Source organism: Lepidochelys kempii, chromosome 8 (genome assembly GCF_965140265.1).
Source record: "Lepidochelys kempii isolate rLepKem1 chromosome 8, rLepKem1.hap2, whole genome shotgun sequence".
Taxonomy (NCBI): domain Eukaryota; kingdom Metazoa; phylum Chordata; order Testudines; family Cheloniidae; genus Lepidochelys; species Lepidochelys kempii.
Window position 1 is genome coordinate 44,310,375 of NC_133263.1, and position 16,940 is coordinate 44,327,314.

Sequence of the window (16,940 nt, forward strand, 5' to 3'; positions counted from 1 at the left end):
AGAAAAGGAGTACTTGTGGCACCTTAGAGACTAACCAATTTATTTGAGCATGAGCTTTAGTGAGCTCACGAAAGCTCATGCTCAAATAAATTGGTTAGTCTCTAAGGTGCCACAAGTACTCCTTTTCTATCTAGCTGACGACACTCACGGTGCCAGGGACTGTTCCTTGAAAGAGTTCTTGATTTGAATATGCAGCTCTTACAGGTTGTTTCTCAAACAGTTTTGAGGTGGCCAGCTATATTTGTGTGTAACAAGAGAATGAAGTGGTGTTTCCCCCATCCTCCGTGGACTTCCTGACATTTTGGAAACCATTACTGAAACAACGTACCTTTTCTGTTTGTACGTCAACATTGCTTCTGCAATAGGCAACTGGTGTGCACAGTTTGCCCCGGCTATATACTGGGTTATTCTGGAGACAATATCTGGTGTTTCCTGAACTGCAATAGAATGAAAAGAAGAGACAGGAGCAGAATAAGGACTATTCTTCACTAATGGAAACTGCAAAATGTCACCAGCAAATTAAATCATGCAAGATCAACCAGGGCAAGAAAGAAAAATAGGGGACACTGTCAGTCGCTTGGTCAAGAATTGGGTAATGAAAAGAGGGACTCAAATTTAGAAAGAAAGATACGTTTCAAAACAAGGTGCCAACCAGAGCAGACAGCAAGAAAGACTAACAAGATCAATGCCATGTGCTCCTCCCCAAGAGTTCAGTGTGTGGCTCAACAGCACCCCTTGCTTAGAGAAGAGAGGAGAGGCACCGCTGCATAGCAACATGAGAGTTTCTCTAGTCCTCAGAGCTGAGTGCATGACTTCTGCTACGGCAATGACCTTGGGAAAAGGAGAACAAAGGGGTCACCCACGGTGTGGTGTAAGGCTCTACCCCCAAGGGGATGCAGCATCGGCCTTCTGAAAAGACCCAAAATGCTGGTTCCCCTCACACAGAAGCATAGAAGGAAAAAACAGTGTTTTGGCAGAGGTAGCCATGATTCCATGGTGAAGGCTGAATTGAGTTTTGCATTTAAAATAGGAATTCGGCCTCTTACGTACGAAGAGTACCAAGTATCCTCCTCAAACTTTTGGCACCACTTTTTTGAGCACAGAATGGGTCTTCTGAGAAGTCACAAGCAAACCTATTAGTTTAGGAGTTAAAAAATAATTTAAGATGGGTTTTACAGGATGCTAAATTTCTGTCAGACCATTTTTTGTTCTGAATGTTATTAATGGAAATAATGAAAATTCAGACTTCCCATATGTTAAAACTCACTGAAGTTGTGTGCATTGGCTACATTTGAAGAAGTCTTAACAATTCATTTTTTTTTTTGGTCATTCTTCATAAACTTTCTTCAGAGAAGTTCACAAAGAACTGCTGTCTTTCAAAATGGCTGCCATCTCCTTATGTTCTCAATGGGATTGAGAGCCATGAACTAGGATGCCCTCTTCTGGCTTGGCCATCACCAATCATGGCTTCCAATGAGAATGAACTTCCCTGAAGGCTTCACTCCCATTTGGTAGCCAATTCAAAAGAGAGCCTATTTATCAACAGAGGGCACCTGTGGCCCAAATCCCATTGCAGGAAATGGCAGCCATTTTGAAAAAAGGTAGTAGTTCTTGAATGTCTTTGAGGAATGTCATTCTTCAGCAACTGGAGAAACTTTCAGTAAGGAAAAGCAGCAAAAAATAACCATTACTCCTAAAAAAACGAAAAAACTTCAGACTTGGCCAATGCTCATAAAGCACCGAGTAGAATGAAAACGGATTTTGTTTAAATAAATTACAACCTGTTGAAAATTCCACTCTATAAAGCACAATTTTACACAGAGTTCTCTCTATCTGTAAAATGCACAGCTATGGAAGGTCATGCTGCATGTGCTCATCCAGTACAAGATCACATTTTCTTCTTCAACCTTGAAGTAATGCATGCACCACTACACGTGCCTGTGCATGCCAGATAAATGGAGTTCATTACAAGGGAAAACATAGTAAGTTCTTACACAGGCATAAAGAAAAGTTTTACGGGCACATATAGCTCACTTAAATTTGGAGGTAAGCCAGTCTCATTAGCAACTAAGGCAGTGCTGCTGGCTGAAGAGAAAAATCGGTGTGACTTTGGACTATAATACATACCGTATGGAAGACATCAGTTGCAACTTTGTTGGGATTCCAAGGAAAGTTTCTTTCTAAGCTTTATTTTTATCCAACAGCCACCAACTCAATAGCAACAAGCTATGCTGACCTTATGTGCTTCCATGGACTATTTTTTGCCCTGAGACTTAAACTCTAGAACAAGGACACAAACTAATCAAAACTGACCTTCTTTTCCCGATCTAAGAACTTCGGCATTTTCTCCCGAAAAGTTAACTCTTTGCAGCCTATGACCAATGACTTTTGTAGATGCCCAAACAAAACTGAACATTGGGCAATTCAGGAAAGAATAGATTTCAAATAAAATGTTTGGGAAAGTGCATTGGTATGGAATGAATGATTGCCAACAAGTCTGCCATGCAAAGCTTTATATATGTAGCTTTATTTGCTGAAAACCCTACATGCTAAAGCAACTGCTTTGATGCTGAACTGGTTCATCTGTGAGCCAGTTCCATTCTTCTCCCTCAAGACTTTAAGGAGCTAAATAAGGGAAATGCCTACACTCTTAGTTCCCAGTACCTTAAAGAGTTGCTCTGCTCACTGAAGTCTCTGGACAACCTGACTTCCTAATTAACTCTCATAGCCCTGCTGAATTCCTAACTGAGAATACAGAAAAATGCCAGGTTAGGAATATCAATGATAAAATACTTTAGAGTTTAAAAATTAAATATATTAGTGAGAAACTGAAAGTTTGTAAGCTTGTGCTTGTCAGAGTCCAGGTTTGTGTGAAGTGTGTATGGTGAATTTTTACGTCAATGTTGTCATCAGTATTGATGATTAATTGTAAAAGTAATGGAAAAGAGGAAATTGCTTCCCTATAACTGGAAGTTCTTCTAGATGTGTGCTCCTATTTGTATTCCAAACACAAGTGCACATGCGCACCATGAACTCAGTCAGAAGATTTCTGTAGCAGTGCTCATCAACTCACACATGCACCACACGTAGCCTCGTGGTGCAGGTGAGGTTATATGAGGCTGCGCAGGATGACACTCCCCCAGTCATCCTCTTACTGATGACCATAGCAGCGGGGATGGAGGGCGGGTACTGGAATACAAATAGTGACCACAGATCTCAAAGAACCTCCAGTTACAGGTAAGTAACCTCCTCTTCTTCTTCTTCGAGTGATGGGCCCTATATGTATTCCAAGTGCGTGTGAGTAGCAAGCAATGATCATTGCAGAGGGAGGTGCGAGGATGCAAGGGCTATTACAGTCTGGAGGACGGCGCAACTCACAGCTGTATCAGCTGCCACTCTCAGGCTATGGCATAGTGGGTGGTGAAAAGTGTGCACAGAATGCCACGATACATCAGCCAGGGCGGTGGAGGTGGCCACTTGCAACGACGTTGAGTGTGCCGTAATCCAGCCAGGTTGCATGGTGTTAGCACATAGCATTCTTGGATGCGTGCTGAGACCCACTTCGAGATGTGCTGGGAGGAGAGGCTTGGCCCCCGGATCTGTCCGCAATAACCATGAAGAAGTGTGGGGATAGTCCAGGATGGCAAGGGTGGAGATGGTGTCGAGCCCAGGGGGTGAAACCGTGTAGGACGCTCTGGTGGAGGTCTGCCTACGGTGCGTAAGGATGAGTCACACCGGTGTCAAACAGACTTTGTCTATTCCTGAGTCCCATCCAAAAACCAGGCTGTGAGATGAAGGAGGCCAGGGTTGGGGTGGCAGACACTGCCCCTGGTCCCGGGTGAGGAGGTCTGGGAGCAGGCATAGTATCTTAGGAGATCCAGAAACCAAAACCGACTGGCCCAGAATGGGGCAATTAGGATAATCGTGGCCTGGGGTCTTGTCAGATCTTCTGTAGGACCCGGGGAAGGAGATGAATGGGGATGGAAGGCAGGAGTTTGCTGCAGCAAGGCAGGAGAGCACTGCCTTGGGAGCCAGGCTCCATGGCCCTCAGTGAACAGTACAGGGGGAACTTGTGATTGTTGCACATGGCAAAAAAGGTCCCACCGAGAGATGTCCCTGGTATGGCAGAGGGAGTGGAGAGAGGGGTCATGGAGTTCCCCCTTGTGACTGATGTACCAATGCTGGCTGACCACAATGGCCAGGGAGTTCTGCATGCCCAGGAGGTAGGCCGCACGGTGGATACACTGGTTCTGGAGGTAGATGGATTCCGTACAGAGTGACAGGGATTTGGTGCCCCCTTGCCTGTTGATATAGGCCACTGCCAGCCATGGTATTGTCGGAGAGGAGCTGAACATGAGCGGCATGGGTGGGAGGCCAGGACAGACAGGCCAAGCGGACTGGTCGGAGCTCCAGTACGTTGATGTGTATGCAGGCCTCACGCTGCGTCCAAACCCCCTGGGTGGTGTGTGTGCACAGATGAAAGCCCCAACCAGCGAGGGAGGCATCTGTGGTCAGGGGGATAGTCGTGACAGCGCAGTGAAGGGAGTGCTAATGAGCACCTTGGAAGGGTTGGGCCACCATATGAGGGAAGCCCAAACCGACCATGGGACAAGCAGTGGGCTATCCAGCAGGGCGTTATGGGGCTGGACAACTGACAGGAGCCACATCTGGAGGCAGCGCATGTGCAAGCGGGCATGCAGCATTGCATAGGTGCAGGCCGTCATGTGCCCGAGGAGGCAGCAGCACACCATAGTGCAGGGGCTGCGGTGTAGGTCCTCCACCACAGCCATCAGCGCAGCGAAGCAGTCCACCAGGAGAAAGCCACGAGCCACCATGGAAATGTGGCGGGCACCAATAAAGTGGATCATCTGCATGAAGAAATCAGCACTTGTCCTCTCGTTGATATAAATGCCAAGCGTAGTGAGGAGAGAGCAAAGAGCATGAATCGCAGATGTAAGCTTGGCATGGGAGGACGTGACGTGAATGCCCATGGGCTATTATGATACTGAAGGGGAGAACTCTGACCTGCTAGTGGTTGGCGCCCACACGGAATAAAGAAATTTGCAGTGGACTGGGCAGATGTTGATATTTCATATTGAGAGCTGTGAACCAGACTCCCTGGAGAAGGGAGGGAAAGATCAAGGTGAGCATCACCATATGGAACTTGGTCTTGTTGATAGAGGTGTTGAGAAGGGGGAGATCGAGGATGAGGGGGAGCTCTCCGTCCTTCTTCAGGATAAGAAAGTACAGAAGGTAGAACTCCTTGCCAACAAAGGGATTGACTACCTGTTCCATCCACCCTTGGCTAGGAAGGTGCGTGCCCTGCATTGCAGGAGGGCGTGATGGGAGAGATCCCCTGTACGAGTCCGGGGGGCAGGTGCAGCGGGAAGGTAAGAAACTTGAGAGTAACGGTGCCACACAATCTCCAGCACCTAATGGTTTGTGGTAAGCTTGCCCCAGTTGTGGGCAAAAAGGGCAAGATGGCCCCCAAATGTGACAGAGGGGGCCGAGGGTGGTGACGTGGGGGGCTTGCAGCTCCCGATGCACGTGTCAAAACTGTGCCTGAGGTGGTTGTTGAGGCAAGGAGGAAGAGGTGGCTGTGACAGTGGCTGAGGCCGCTGGGACTTGTGTGCTTTTGTGGGGGCATCCTGATAGCAGGGCAAGGGGTCTGGTACAGCGCAAAGGACCGGGGTCCCGAGCGTTGTCATTGCTGCCTCTGCTGGGGAGTATCTCTCAAGACATTGAAGCATCGCCCTCAAGTCCTTCAGGGAGTGAAGGGACTCAGCAGTCCTATACAAGAACAGCTTGTCCTGGTTGAAAGGGAGGTCTTGGACCTCCCATGGGAAGCTGGAAAACTGTAGCCACAACTCCCGGTGCATGACTACCTCTGGTGGTGAGGGAGCAGGAGGACATGTCCACTGCTTTGACTGAAACCTGGAGGGTCACCTTGGCCGTCAGGCAACCTTCTTGTACCAGGACCTGGAAGTGTTGCCGTTTGTCCAGTGGCAAGTCATCCAGGAACTCTACTAGCTTGGCACAGTTGGTAAAGGCATACTTTGCCAGCAGAGCCTGGTAGTTAGTAATGTGAAACTAAAATGCTATGGAAGAGAAGACCTTCTGGCCCAGAAGATCCAGGCATTTAGCTGCCCTGTGTGGAGGGGCAGAGCCATGTGTGTGCTGTCTCAAGTGTTTATTTGCCATGTGTATCACCAATGAAGGAGGGGCAGGTGAGAGAAGACAAAGTCCACCCTTACTGGGGGACAAGTACACCTCTACCCCGATATAACGCGGACCTCAGGAGCCAAAAAATATCTTACTGCGTTATAGGTGAAACCATGTCATATCGAACTTGCTATGGAGGGGCGGGTAGGGAAGGCTGTGCCTCCCCAAACAGCCTGACCCCGCCCCCTTTCTGACCCCCACCAACTTCCCAACCTCTGACTGACCCCTTAGAACCCCCGACCCATCCAACCCCCCCTGCTCCCTGTCCCCTGACACCCCCTCCACCCCGAGACCCTCTGCCCCTTATCCAACCCCCTGGCCAGAATGTCAGAGCCAGACATGCTTCTGCCGTAGGCGCCAACTCTGGGGCTGGAGCACCCACTAGCAGCTCCCTGCCCTGCCCCCCCCCGCCCCACCTCCTCCCCTGAGTGTGCTGCCACCACTCCGCTTCTCCTCCCGCCTCCCTCCAAGGCTTGCCGCAAATCAGCTGTTTGGCACAGCAAGCCTGGGAGGGAGGAAGGAGCGGAGTGGAGCTGGGGCAGGGAGTGATTCCTCTGAACGCCCCCCCGGTTACTTGCTGTGGCCCTCCCCACGCCCCCTGCCTCAGCTCACCTACGCCCCACCTCCTCTCCTGAGCACACCACCGCTCCGCTTCTCCCCCCTCCCTCCCAGGCTTGCGCAAGCCTGGGAGGGAGGGGAAATGCTTTACCGCGTTATATCCGAATTCGTGTTATATCAGATCGCATTATATCGGGGTAGAGATGTACCTGATTCTGCCTGTTTGGGCATGGGAGCACAGGAGGCAGGTCTGTACCAGACTGCTTGCTGCCCATTAACGATGGTCCCGGATCGAACGGTGCATACAGCTGGAGAACCTCCTCCATGAGGAACTTACTGAAACAGAGCAGACAAGCCTCAACTCCGCGGTGGGAAAGACCCGCAAATCTCACAGCAAGATGGGCTTCCCTGAGACAGTAAAAGCAAGGGTGGTACTCATTGCTCACTGAGAACGAGCAAAGGCAAAGCACAGTTCTTGAACCACAGAACATGGGGCATAATCCCCCAGAGACCAGGCCCCAAACGGGCAAGGGTGAGAAACTATACTAACAGTAAACTGTAGAAGATAACAAAAAACTGTAAGAATTCAGACTTCGACCATGGGTAAGAAGAAACAAAGGTAATGTTGTCTTGCACAGCCTCATAACCACGTCTGCACCATGTATGGGCCTACAGACACTGATACAGAAATCTCACTTCCGTTTGGAAAACAAACAGCAAGGATCTGGAGGCAGGGGTTGAGGTTCAGTGAGGTGGGGTTCAGGTATGGAGGGCTAGGGGAGTTCTGTATGTACCCAGTGAGGTTTGGCAGGGGTGTCTGGGTATGGGAGGTCTGGATGTACAGGGATTGGGTGGATGGGGAAGCAGCTCCCCGTACAGTGACCCCTCCCCCCCACAGCTGAGGAGCGATGGGGGCAGGAAGCAGGGGAGGATGCTGAGCTTACTGCAGCTGGGGGAAGTTTCTGGGGGTGGGTCTGACATAGAACCAGACACTCCTTGCAGAGGAAGAGGAAGTCCTATCCTCTCCTGCCTCCAGTCCAGATGGGTCTAGCAGCTGATCCCTGCTCAGGGTAGGAGCCACTGGCTGGAGTGTCCCCAGCCCTGCAGTGATTTACCTCTCTGCCAGCTACTCTGGGTGCCTGAAACGATGTACCTGCTCTGCTAGGGAGTGGTGCATGACTGCTTTTGAAGTTTTCCTTTGCTTTCCTGTCAGAAAGTCATTTTTCCGCAGGAAAGCAAAGAAATCTGTGGTGGACATGAATTCTGCCAAGCGCAGTGGTGCAGAATTCCCTCAGGAGTAAAATAGGAACCATCATTTGAGGGTTATAACTTGACTATAACTATATCGAGAACTTTGGATTGGAATGACAGAATTCTATCTTGATCACTTACAAAACTATTTGGCAAATGAATGTTATATACAAGAATAAAAATGATGAGACCCTAGAAGAGAGTGTCAGGTTGTAGAAAAATGATATGGCATTTTAGGAATAGTATGTGATTGTGTAATGAAAGGCTCTCACAATACACATACACAAAAGGACAGAATTCAGGTTGCCAATGCATGCATCTGCAGTGTATGTACATTCCTTTTGTCTAAATAATAACTTATGTAACCTCAGTGAGAATGGCAGAGCATAACAACATGTTTACATTCTACTCTGCTTCTGAGGGAAAAACCGTTATGTAGAGCAAAGAAGTAAAAAGAATCTGCATTATAGATCTGGTCCCATGTGATCTTGTTAGGAAAGTTCCCTAGTAAAGTGACCCATTCATGTTTTTTGCTGGTTGAACTGCTTGAGAACAGAATGGGAACTAGTTGCTGATCTGACACAGGCTGGTTCTCACTCAGGTTGGGGCAGTGACAAAGGGTGTCTTTCACTGGAACAGATGCTTCCAGCAGGCTTCAGAAATAGGATTATTCTCACATGCAAAGGATATTATCTACTTTGAGACAATGATAAAAAACAGAAGAGCTCTCTGTAAGGGTGAAAGCTCGTCTATCTCACCAACAGAAGTTAGTCCAATAAAAGATATTACCTCCCCCATCGTGTGTCTCTAAAACAATTTAGATTAGTCAAGACTATAGAGGATTGAGGAACTCTTGAAAGACTTAAGAGCTACTGTGGGTAGTTGGCTAAAGTGATGGAGAGGACCCCGGAACAAAAAAAACAACCAACCAAGATCTGGGGGAAAATACAGAAATCCTGAGAAAGGCACTGAATCTCCTGGAGTGGCAGTGGAAGACCACAAAGAATGACATTTAAGACTCCAAAAGAGTCAGCATCTGAAAAAGCAATATGGAACTGGAGAGCGAAGGGAAGACAGTGAAATTCTCTGAACTCTTAGATTTGTAGCTCTTGCATTTATTTGCAATTTTCTAACATTACTAACTCAATCAAGTTGTTTGCTCCATGCACCCCAAAAATTAAAACAGGCTCTTACCAGTGGTCTGTGCTTCAAGTTTATTAAACAAATCTCTCCAGGCTAAGTCTTGGAAGAAGTTGTTGTACCTGTAATCTACAGAGCCTAGATACTTCGCCACTGGATGAGAACCTAAGAGGAGAGAAAAATAAGCCAGTTGCTCCAAATGCTGAACATACTGACAGTATTAGGCTTGGTCTACACTAAACAGTTAGGTTGACCCAGCTACATTGTGCAGGGATCAGAAAAATCCACCTGAGCGAAGCTGGTCAGCCGATCTAAATCCCCATGTAAGCAGCACTCTGCCAATGGAAGAATTCTCCCATCGATCTAGCTACCCACCTCTCGGGGAGGTGGATTACCTGTACCAATGGGAGAACCCCTCCCGTCGGCATATGTAGTGTCTGCTGTGCCGCTGTAGCATTTCAAGTGTAGACAAGCCCTTAGTATGGAAAGAATTTAAGTTCAAAATAAAATTATCTAGATGCTCCATTAGTATGTTTTCAATTGCAACAGAAAGCAATTTAGGCCAAAGTTTTCAGACTCGTGTGTTTAAAGTTAGGATCCTAGATAAAAAGTGGCCTGATTTTCAGGAGCGATGAGCATCTGCAGCTCACACTGACGTCAGCACAGAAGCACAGCCACATGGGTTTCTCCCCAGTTATGGTTTTCCTGGCATTCTAGCTAATGATGCCTATCAGGCAGCCATCGTACAGAAACTCACATTCTTCAGATGAACAGAAAAAACCACACAGCAGAGATGCAAATTAGATATCTAGAGCCAATCGCAATGCAGACAGATCCCCAAATGGAGTTGTTCTCTCAGTAACCAAGCTGTGGTGATGCAAGTCTTTCTGTTCCAATTGTGTAGTATAATCCCTGCTGCTCAGATCAAACATTCTTAGTACAGGAGTCCAACTGTTTTCCAGCATCAGAGACGCTGCTTCAGTTTGACTCCCTTGAGCAGATCTAAACATTCTAAAGTGTAAACGAAAGCAAAAATAAGAGACCGAAGAAAACAAGGACTGAGAAACTGCTGAGGAGAAAAATACTTGTAAAATAGTGAGACTCTGTGACTCAGCTCTTCCATTGTGACTCAACTCCTACTCCCGCTTTAGCCAAAGGGAATTTTGCAAATTACTTTAATAGCCGCATGTGCATCAGATCCTTCCTTCCGCTCTGCAGGTCACCAGGGCTCTTGTCCTCAAAAGAGCTGTGATATACTGTCTGTGTTTGTATTCAGAGAAGATACCCTCTCCTCTAAATTCTGTTCTAACTCATATCACATCTGTTCCGAAACAGGGAGGGTGCAATTTAATTCAACCAAGAAAAACCTCAGGTTTTTTCCCCCTTAGGGGAAAAAAAAAGAAGCAATGGGAAAAAAAATCAAGGTTTTATTAACGAGACATGTGAAACGTAAACAGAGTTAGCAAAGAAAAGTTTGCAGTTCTACTGGAACACACACATGCAGACTCGCTAAATGTGTCCCTACACAACTAACTAGTTACACCTACTGCTCTTATCAGTCATTAAATACACACTTTTATCAGTGTATTTGTTTTTTCAACTTTACTGAAAAGCTTTACGAAGTTTTACTACATTCAGATTTGCAGGGTTAGAGAAAGGGTTGACTAACACAGAGCTGGCTGAGGAGGTGGTCAAGGCATTTAAAAACTACGTTCTGGAGTTAGCAATTCTGACTCCTGAGGTGTCGGAAATCTTCCACCACTTTGAGATGGGCTTTTTCACGGCTTCCTCCAAAACCAGATTAGTGATCGAAATCTGGATACTCAATTTTAAATGATAGAGGAGGACAGAACTCAGGATTGTAACTTCTATCAGTCACATTCTAGCCTCTGCTGTTCCTTGCTCAACCAATATTTTCTGTATTTTGGATTAGTCGTGTTGGCTAAGTAATGGAAAGGTTCCATAGCTTCTCCAAATCTCTCGATTTTATCCTTGTGTGCTTCCAATTCTTTAAATAGCTACCCACATTGACATTTGTGTCATGAGCCTATATCTGCCAAAATTCCCCCAAATTCACCTCATTTGTAATGAACGCTCTGTAGTATCCCTTGTTGTGTAAAAAGCATACCATGTTTCCAATCAAAATCCTCCTCATACCAGTGCAAATTTCAACACATCTGTGGTGTTGAATGCAAACAGACAAGAACTTCTCTAGTTCCCCTGCATTTCTTTGGAAGCTGGGGCATTAAACCTTTTCTGGACAACAAAAAAGAAGGCTGCTGGTGGTTGCAAAAGAATTTCTCAACATGTCACGCACAACAAGTTTTAGGACTGTGCTACATGTTACTTCTTTCTCAATGAGTTTTAAGTAGTGTTTTGAATACCCATGCACCAGGAATTTGGGGCAGAGGATGAATTCTTCTGAGTTTGTAAAGCAAATAGCACAAGGTGGATGTTATGGAAACCAGTAATAAAAATGAACACTTCTGAGAAATTCACCATTTGTTCAGAACAACAAAGGAGAGAAGGTCTTCTTGTCATATTTTTCTCTGCATTCCTAGAGGGTATCTTCAGTCATTTGGATATGGTCTTTTCAACTCTAGAATCAATGGCATTATGCTGGAATGCATTTTTCCTATGTGGACATTCACAGCCACAATAGGACAAATTCTAACCTTCGACTATATTGCGTTAATATCAATGTGATTTTTTTTTATATCTCTTTTTTCCTTCGTTTTTTTACATGCAGCACCTAGCAGTGAACCTGTGAGCATAAGTCTCTCTGAAGGAAACTATTCACCAGAAAATGATTCAATTATTTTTTTCAGTTGTTCATTCTGCACTACATTAAAGGCAATGTTACCAGCATAAGAGTTTTTTCCTACCCCCCCGCAGACGTTCTGGTTAAACTTGGATTTATGCTGGAAATGGTCCACCTTGATTATCATACACATTGTAAGGAGAAAGAAAAAGGAGTACTTGTGGCACCTTAGAGACTAACCAGTCAGTTTGGATGAGCTATTGCCACCAGGAGAGAGAGTTCATGTGTGTATGGGGGTGGGGGGTGGGGGTGAGAAAACCTGGATTTGTGCTGGAAATGGCCCACCTTGATTATCATGCACATTGTAGGGAGAGTGGTCACTTTGGATAAGCTATTACCAGCAGGAGAGTGAGTTTGTGTGTGTGGTTTTTGGAGGGGCGGGGGGTGAGAAAACCTGGATTTGTGCTGGAAATGGCCCACCTTGATTATCATACACATTGTAAAGAGAGTCGTCACTTTGGATGGGCTATTACCAGCAGGAGAGTGAGTGTGTGTGTGGAGGGTGAGAAAACCTGGATTTGTGCTGGAAATGGCCCAACTGGATTATCATACACATTGTAAGGAGAGTGATCACTTTAGATAAGCTATTACCAGCAGGAGAGTGGAGTCGGAGGAGGTATTGTTTCATGGTCTCTGTGTATATAATGTCTTCCGCAGTTTCCACAGTATGCATCCGATGAAGTGAGCTGTAGCTCACGAAAGCTCATGCTCAAATAAATTGGTTAGTCTCTAAGGTGCCACAAGTCCTCCTTTTCTTTTTGCGAATACAGACTAACACGGCTGTTACTCTGAAACCTGTCATAAAAGAGGTTGTAACTTTAAGCCTTTGCCTTTCAGTGTTTTTATGGGATAAACAATGCTTGATCTTAGCCATTTTTTGGCTCCTGAATGAAGTTGATGCTGAAGAGCTGATGGAAAGTTGGGAACCGGTGCTTAAAACATAGAGTTGGTTGGGTGTTTTTTAAGTAAATGTCTTTTGTTGGAAAACACTGCTTCATCAAAACAAACTGTTCACAGGAAAGGGTCTGTTTCAACAGATTTCCCATATCTCATTTTAAAGTTCTCAAAACATCCCATTTTGTCATTTTCAATCCTAAAATGTTCCAAGACTTTTCACTTTAGAAACGTAAGTTGATTTATAGTAAAAAAACAAATTCAAAAGAATTGAAATCAAAACCAGCTGTTTTGACCAATCCAATAATTTTTTTTTTCAGTTCATGAAAATATGAAATAGACTTTTGGGCCCAATTCAGGATAGGAATTTTTTTTTCAAATTCTCAAAAAATTTTTATAGGACCAGAAAACTGTTTCCTGCCCGGCTCTACTTAAATCAGAGATTCTCAACCTCTCTCTTTCTGAGGGCCCCCCCAACATGCTATAAAAACTCCACGGCCCACCTGTGCCACAATAACTGGTTTTCTGCATATAAAAGCCAGGGCCAGTATTAGGGGGCAACAAGCAGGGCAATTGCCTGGGGTCTCATGCCACAAGGCCCCCCATGAAGCTACATTGCTCAGGCTTCGGCTTCAGCCCGGGGTGGTAGGGATCAGGGCCCTGAGCTTCAGACCCATATGGCAGCACTTTGGCTTTCTGCCCTGGGCTCCAGTGAATCTAACCCTGGCCTTGGTGGACCCCCTGAAACCTGCTCAAGGCTTCCCAGGGGCTTGGACTCCTGGTTGAGAACCACTGACTTAAGTCACCACCACAGCCCTGCTTCAGTGATAATGGCATTTATGATGTCTCTAGCACAGGGGCGGGCAAACTACGGCCCACAGCCCACATCTGGCTCATCAGCCGTCTTAAGCCGACCCTCAAGCTCCCGCTGGGGAGCGGGATCTGGGGCTTGCCCTGCTCCGGCGCTCCAGCTGGGGCTCAGGGTCGGGGGCCACTCCATGCAGCTCCCAGAAGCCATGGCATGGCCCTCCCTCCGGCGCACCTGCCAGGGAGCAGCTCCCGAAAGCAGCAGCATGGCCCGTCTCCAATGGCCCCCTCTGGCACCTGCGGATGGGGCAGTGTAGAGAGCCGCCTGGCCACATCGCTGCGTAAGAGCTGTAGAAGGGACATGCTGCTGCTTCTGGGAGCCACCTGAGGTGAGCACTGCCCAGAGCCTGCACCCTGAGCCTCCCCCTGAGCCCCAACCCCCAGCCCTGATCCCCCTCCCGCCCTCCAAACCCTAAATTCCAGCCCAGAGCACCCTCCTACACCCCAAACTCCTCATCCCCAGCCCTACCCCAGAGCCCACAGCCTGAGCCTGAGCCCGAGCCCTCCCTACCGTCCCAGCCTGGAGCCCTCTCCCACACCCTGAACTCATTATTTCTGGCCCCACCCTGGAGCGTGCACCCCCAACCAGAGCCCTCACCCCCTCCCACACTCCAACCCCAGTTTTGTGAGCATTCATGGCCCGCCATATAATTTCTATTCCCAGACGTGGCCCTTGGGCCAAAAAGTTTGCCCATCCTTGTTCTAGCAGGATCAGGCACTTCTGCATTTATATACAGAAGTTTCATTCAATGGCACATTTGATCCCGACGAAAGATTTTTCTGTCCAGTGAGATGAACACTAACCATTCTATCTTGATACTTTAACTCTTGACTATGGTTAGATTTCCCTTGACAAGTATTATTTGCTTTCATTACTTCAGGATATTCAATCACTTGACTTCTACCACCTCCTTTAGAATGCTGAATCAGGTAAATTGATACATTGATGTATGGTTGTCACGGACCACCTGTTTATAGTACAGATCGGTAGCTTTCACATTCACTACAGTTGAAATGGAAACAACCACTTATTGAATTCAAAACTAAGATTGAAAAAACTCAACTAGTCACTGTTATACAGAGCTATGTTATCAAGTGGCCAGCCCGGTTCCCAGAAACGCCTAAATTTTTGCAAACCCAGCTCATAACTCCATCCTTGCTTATCCATTCAATGACATTTGATTCAATCCACTAGCAAAGCCCCTCTCTACAATCTATCCCCCCACTCCTCTTCTCCAGGCTTCTAGACAGTTCTAGAACATGTGTAATTGTTTCCCAGTGAATATAACAAGAACCTTGATCTTCTCATCACTAACATTTTTGAAGTTTTTCATTCATAGTCTGAAAGTTTAGACACTAGAAAAATTAGGCTGACTTCAAATGTGTGTTGTGATCATGTCAGCCAGAATGACCTAGGAGTTGAAATAATGAAGAGAAACTCAACAATGAGCTAATTTTTTCCTGCACACAGCTACATATGGGATTTTGCAGAAGAGCCTGGGTGAGCAGTGGGGATGTCATTAACATAGAGAGAAAGGAGGGAGATAGGAAGGTATCTTTGAAAACTCATGGCAATCAGGGGAGGTCCTGGATGACTCAAAAAGGGCTAATGTAGTGCCCATCTTTAAAAAAGGGAAGAAGGAGGATCCTGGGAACTATAGGCCAGTCAGCCTCACCTCAGTCCCTGGAAAAATCATGGAGCAGGTCCTCAAGAAATCAGTTCTGAAGCACTTAGAGGAGAGGAAAGTGATCAGGAACAGCCAGCATGGATTCACCTGACTAATTTAATTGCCTTCTATGACGAGATAACTGGTTCTGTGGATGAGGAGAAAGCAGTGGACGTGTTATTCCTTGACTTTAGTAAAGCTTTTGACACCGTCTCCCACAGCAGTCTTGCCAGCAAGTTAAAGTAGTATGGGCTGGATGAATGGACTATAGGGTGGATGGAAAGCTGGCTAGATCATCGGGCTCAATGGGTAGTGATCAATGCCTCCATGTCTAGTTGGCAGCCGGTATCAAGCAGAGTGCCCCAAGGGTCGGTCCTGGGGCCGGTTTTGTTCAATATCTTCATTAATGATCTGGAGGATGGCGTGGACTGCACCCTCAGCAAGTTTGCAGATGACACTAAACTGGGAGGACACTCTGGAGGGTAGGGATAGGATACAGAGGGCCCTAGACAAATTAGAGGATTGGGCCAAAAGAAATCTGATGAGCTTCAACAAGGACAAGTGCAGAGTCCTGCACTTAGGACAGAAGAATCCCATGTACCGCTACAGACTAGGGACTGAGTGGCTAGGCAGCAGCTCTGCAGAAAAGGACCTAGGGGTTATGGTGGACAAGAAGCTGGAGTGTGCCCTTGTTGCCAAGAAGGCGAATGGCATTTTGGGCTGTATAAGTAGGAGCATTGCCAGCAGATCAAGGGACGTGATCAGTCCCCTTCATTTGGCATTGGTAAGGCCTCATCTGGAGTACTGTATCCAGTTTTGGGCCCCACACTACAAGAAGGATGTGGAAAAATTGGGAAGCGTCCAGCAGAGGGCAACAAAAATGATTAGTTGGCTGGAGCACATGACTTATTGTTGGATCATGTTAAAGAAGTTCTGTATTAAAATCACAAATGAGTTTGATTCCCCATAGTTTAAATTCCAGGGTATTACTAATTAAGAGGTCTCTTGGTTTTTGGTACTGTTTCTCTCCCTCTCTGTGTGAAACTTTCAAGGTGCTAATTGTGTTAGTACATCCTAAGACAGAGTCTGTTCTCAAAGCAATACTTTGTAACAATAGAAACAGCACACAGACTCCCCGCCCTTCTGTTGTATTTATCTCGCTTTGTTAACAATTGTGATTAAAATAGAGATAGAGGATGTATGTGGATGGATGCTTGGTGTGGATAATAAATGAATGATCAGGGAGGTGCCAGCCTAAGAATCCAGTGTCTATCGGCTGAAGAAGGCGACAAGTGGAAACAACCAGAGGACCCCGGGAGGGCAGACTTGAATTCACCCAACAGCCTCAGGGATGGGAGAACCAAAGAAGATAACATCTGGCAGCACAGGAGCCGTCAGGAATGTGCCATCTGCTGACTGATTCAGCAACAGCATGATGAAGCAATTCCCATAGACTGGCATAGGAATAAATTCCTATAAAAATGGACTCTAGAAACTGAGTACTTTGGGGTCTGATTCTG

At 46.5% G+C, this 16,940-nt stretch overlaps 1 protein-coding gene across 10 annotated transcripts in view; it reads right to left on the reverse strand.

Annotated features, from left to right (window-relative positions):
• PACS2 (phosphofurin acidic cluster sorting protein 2) overlaps positions 1–16,940 on the reverse strand; it is a 209,295-nt gene that overhangs the window by 79,460 nt on the left and 112,895 nt on the right. For 9 of the 10 annotated variants that reach the window (XR_012160291.1, XM_073356257.1, XM_073356256.1 and 6 more), the window contains 2 exons: positions 9,226–9,336; positions 329–437 (listed from right to left, as the gene is read on the reverse strand). Coding sequence is in view for 9 of the 10 variants with exons in the window: in XM_073356257.1 (XP_073212358.1) it covers positions 329–437; positions 9,226–9,336 (220 nt within the window). In the remaining variant the exon portion in view is untranslated. The remainder of the gene's footprint in view (positions 1–328; positions 438–9,225; positions 9,337–16,940) is intronic. The other variant, XM_073356255.1, reaches the window with a different exon arrangement.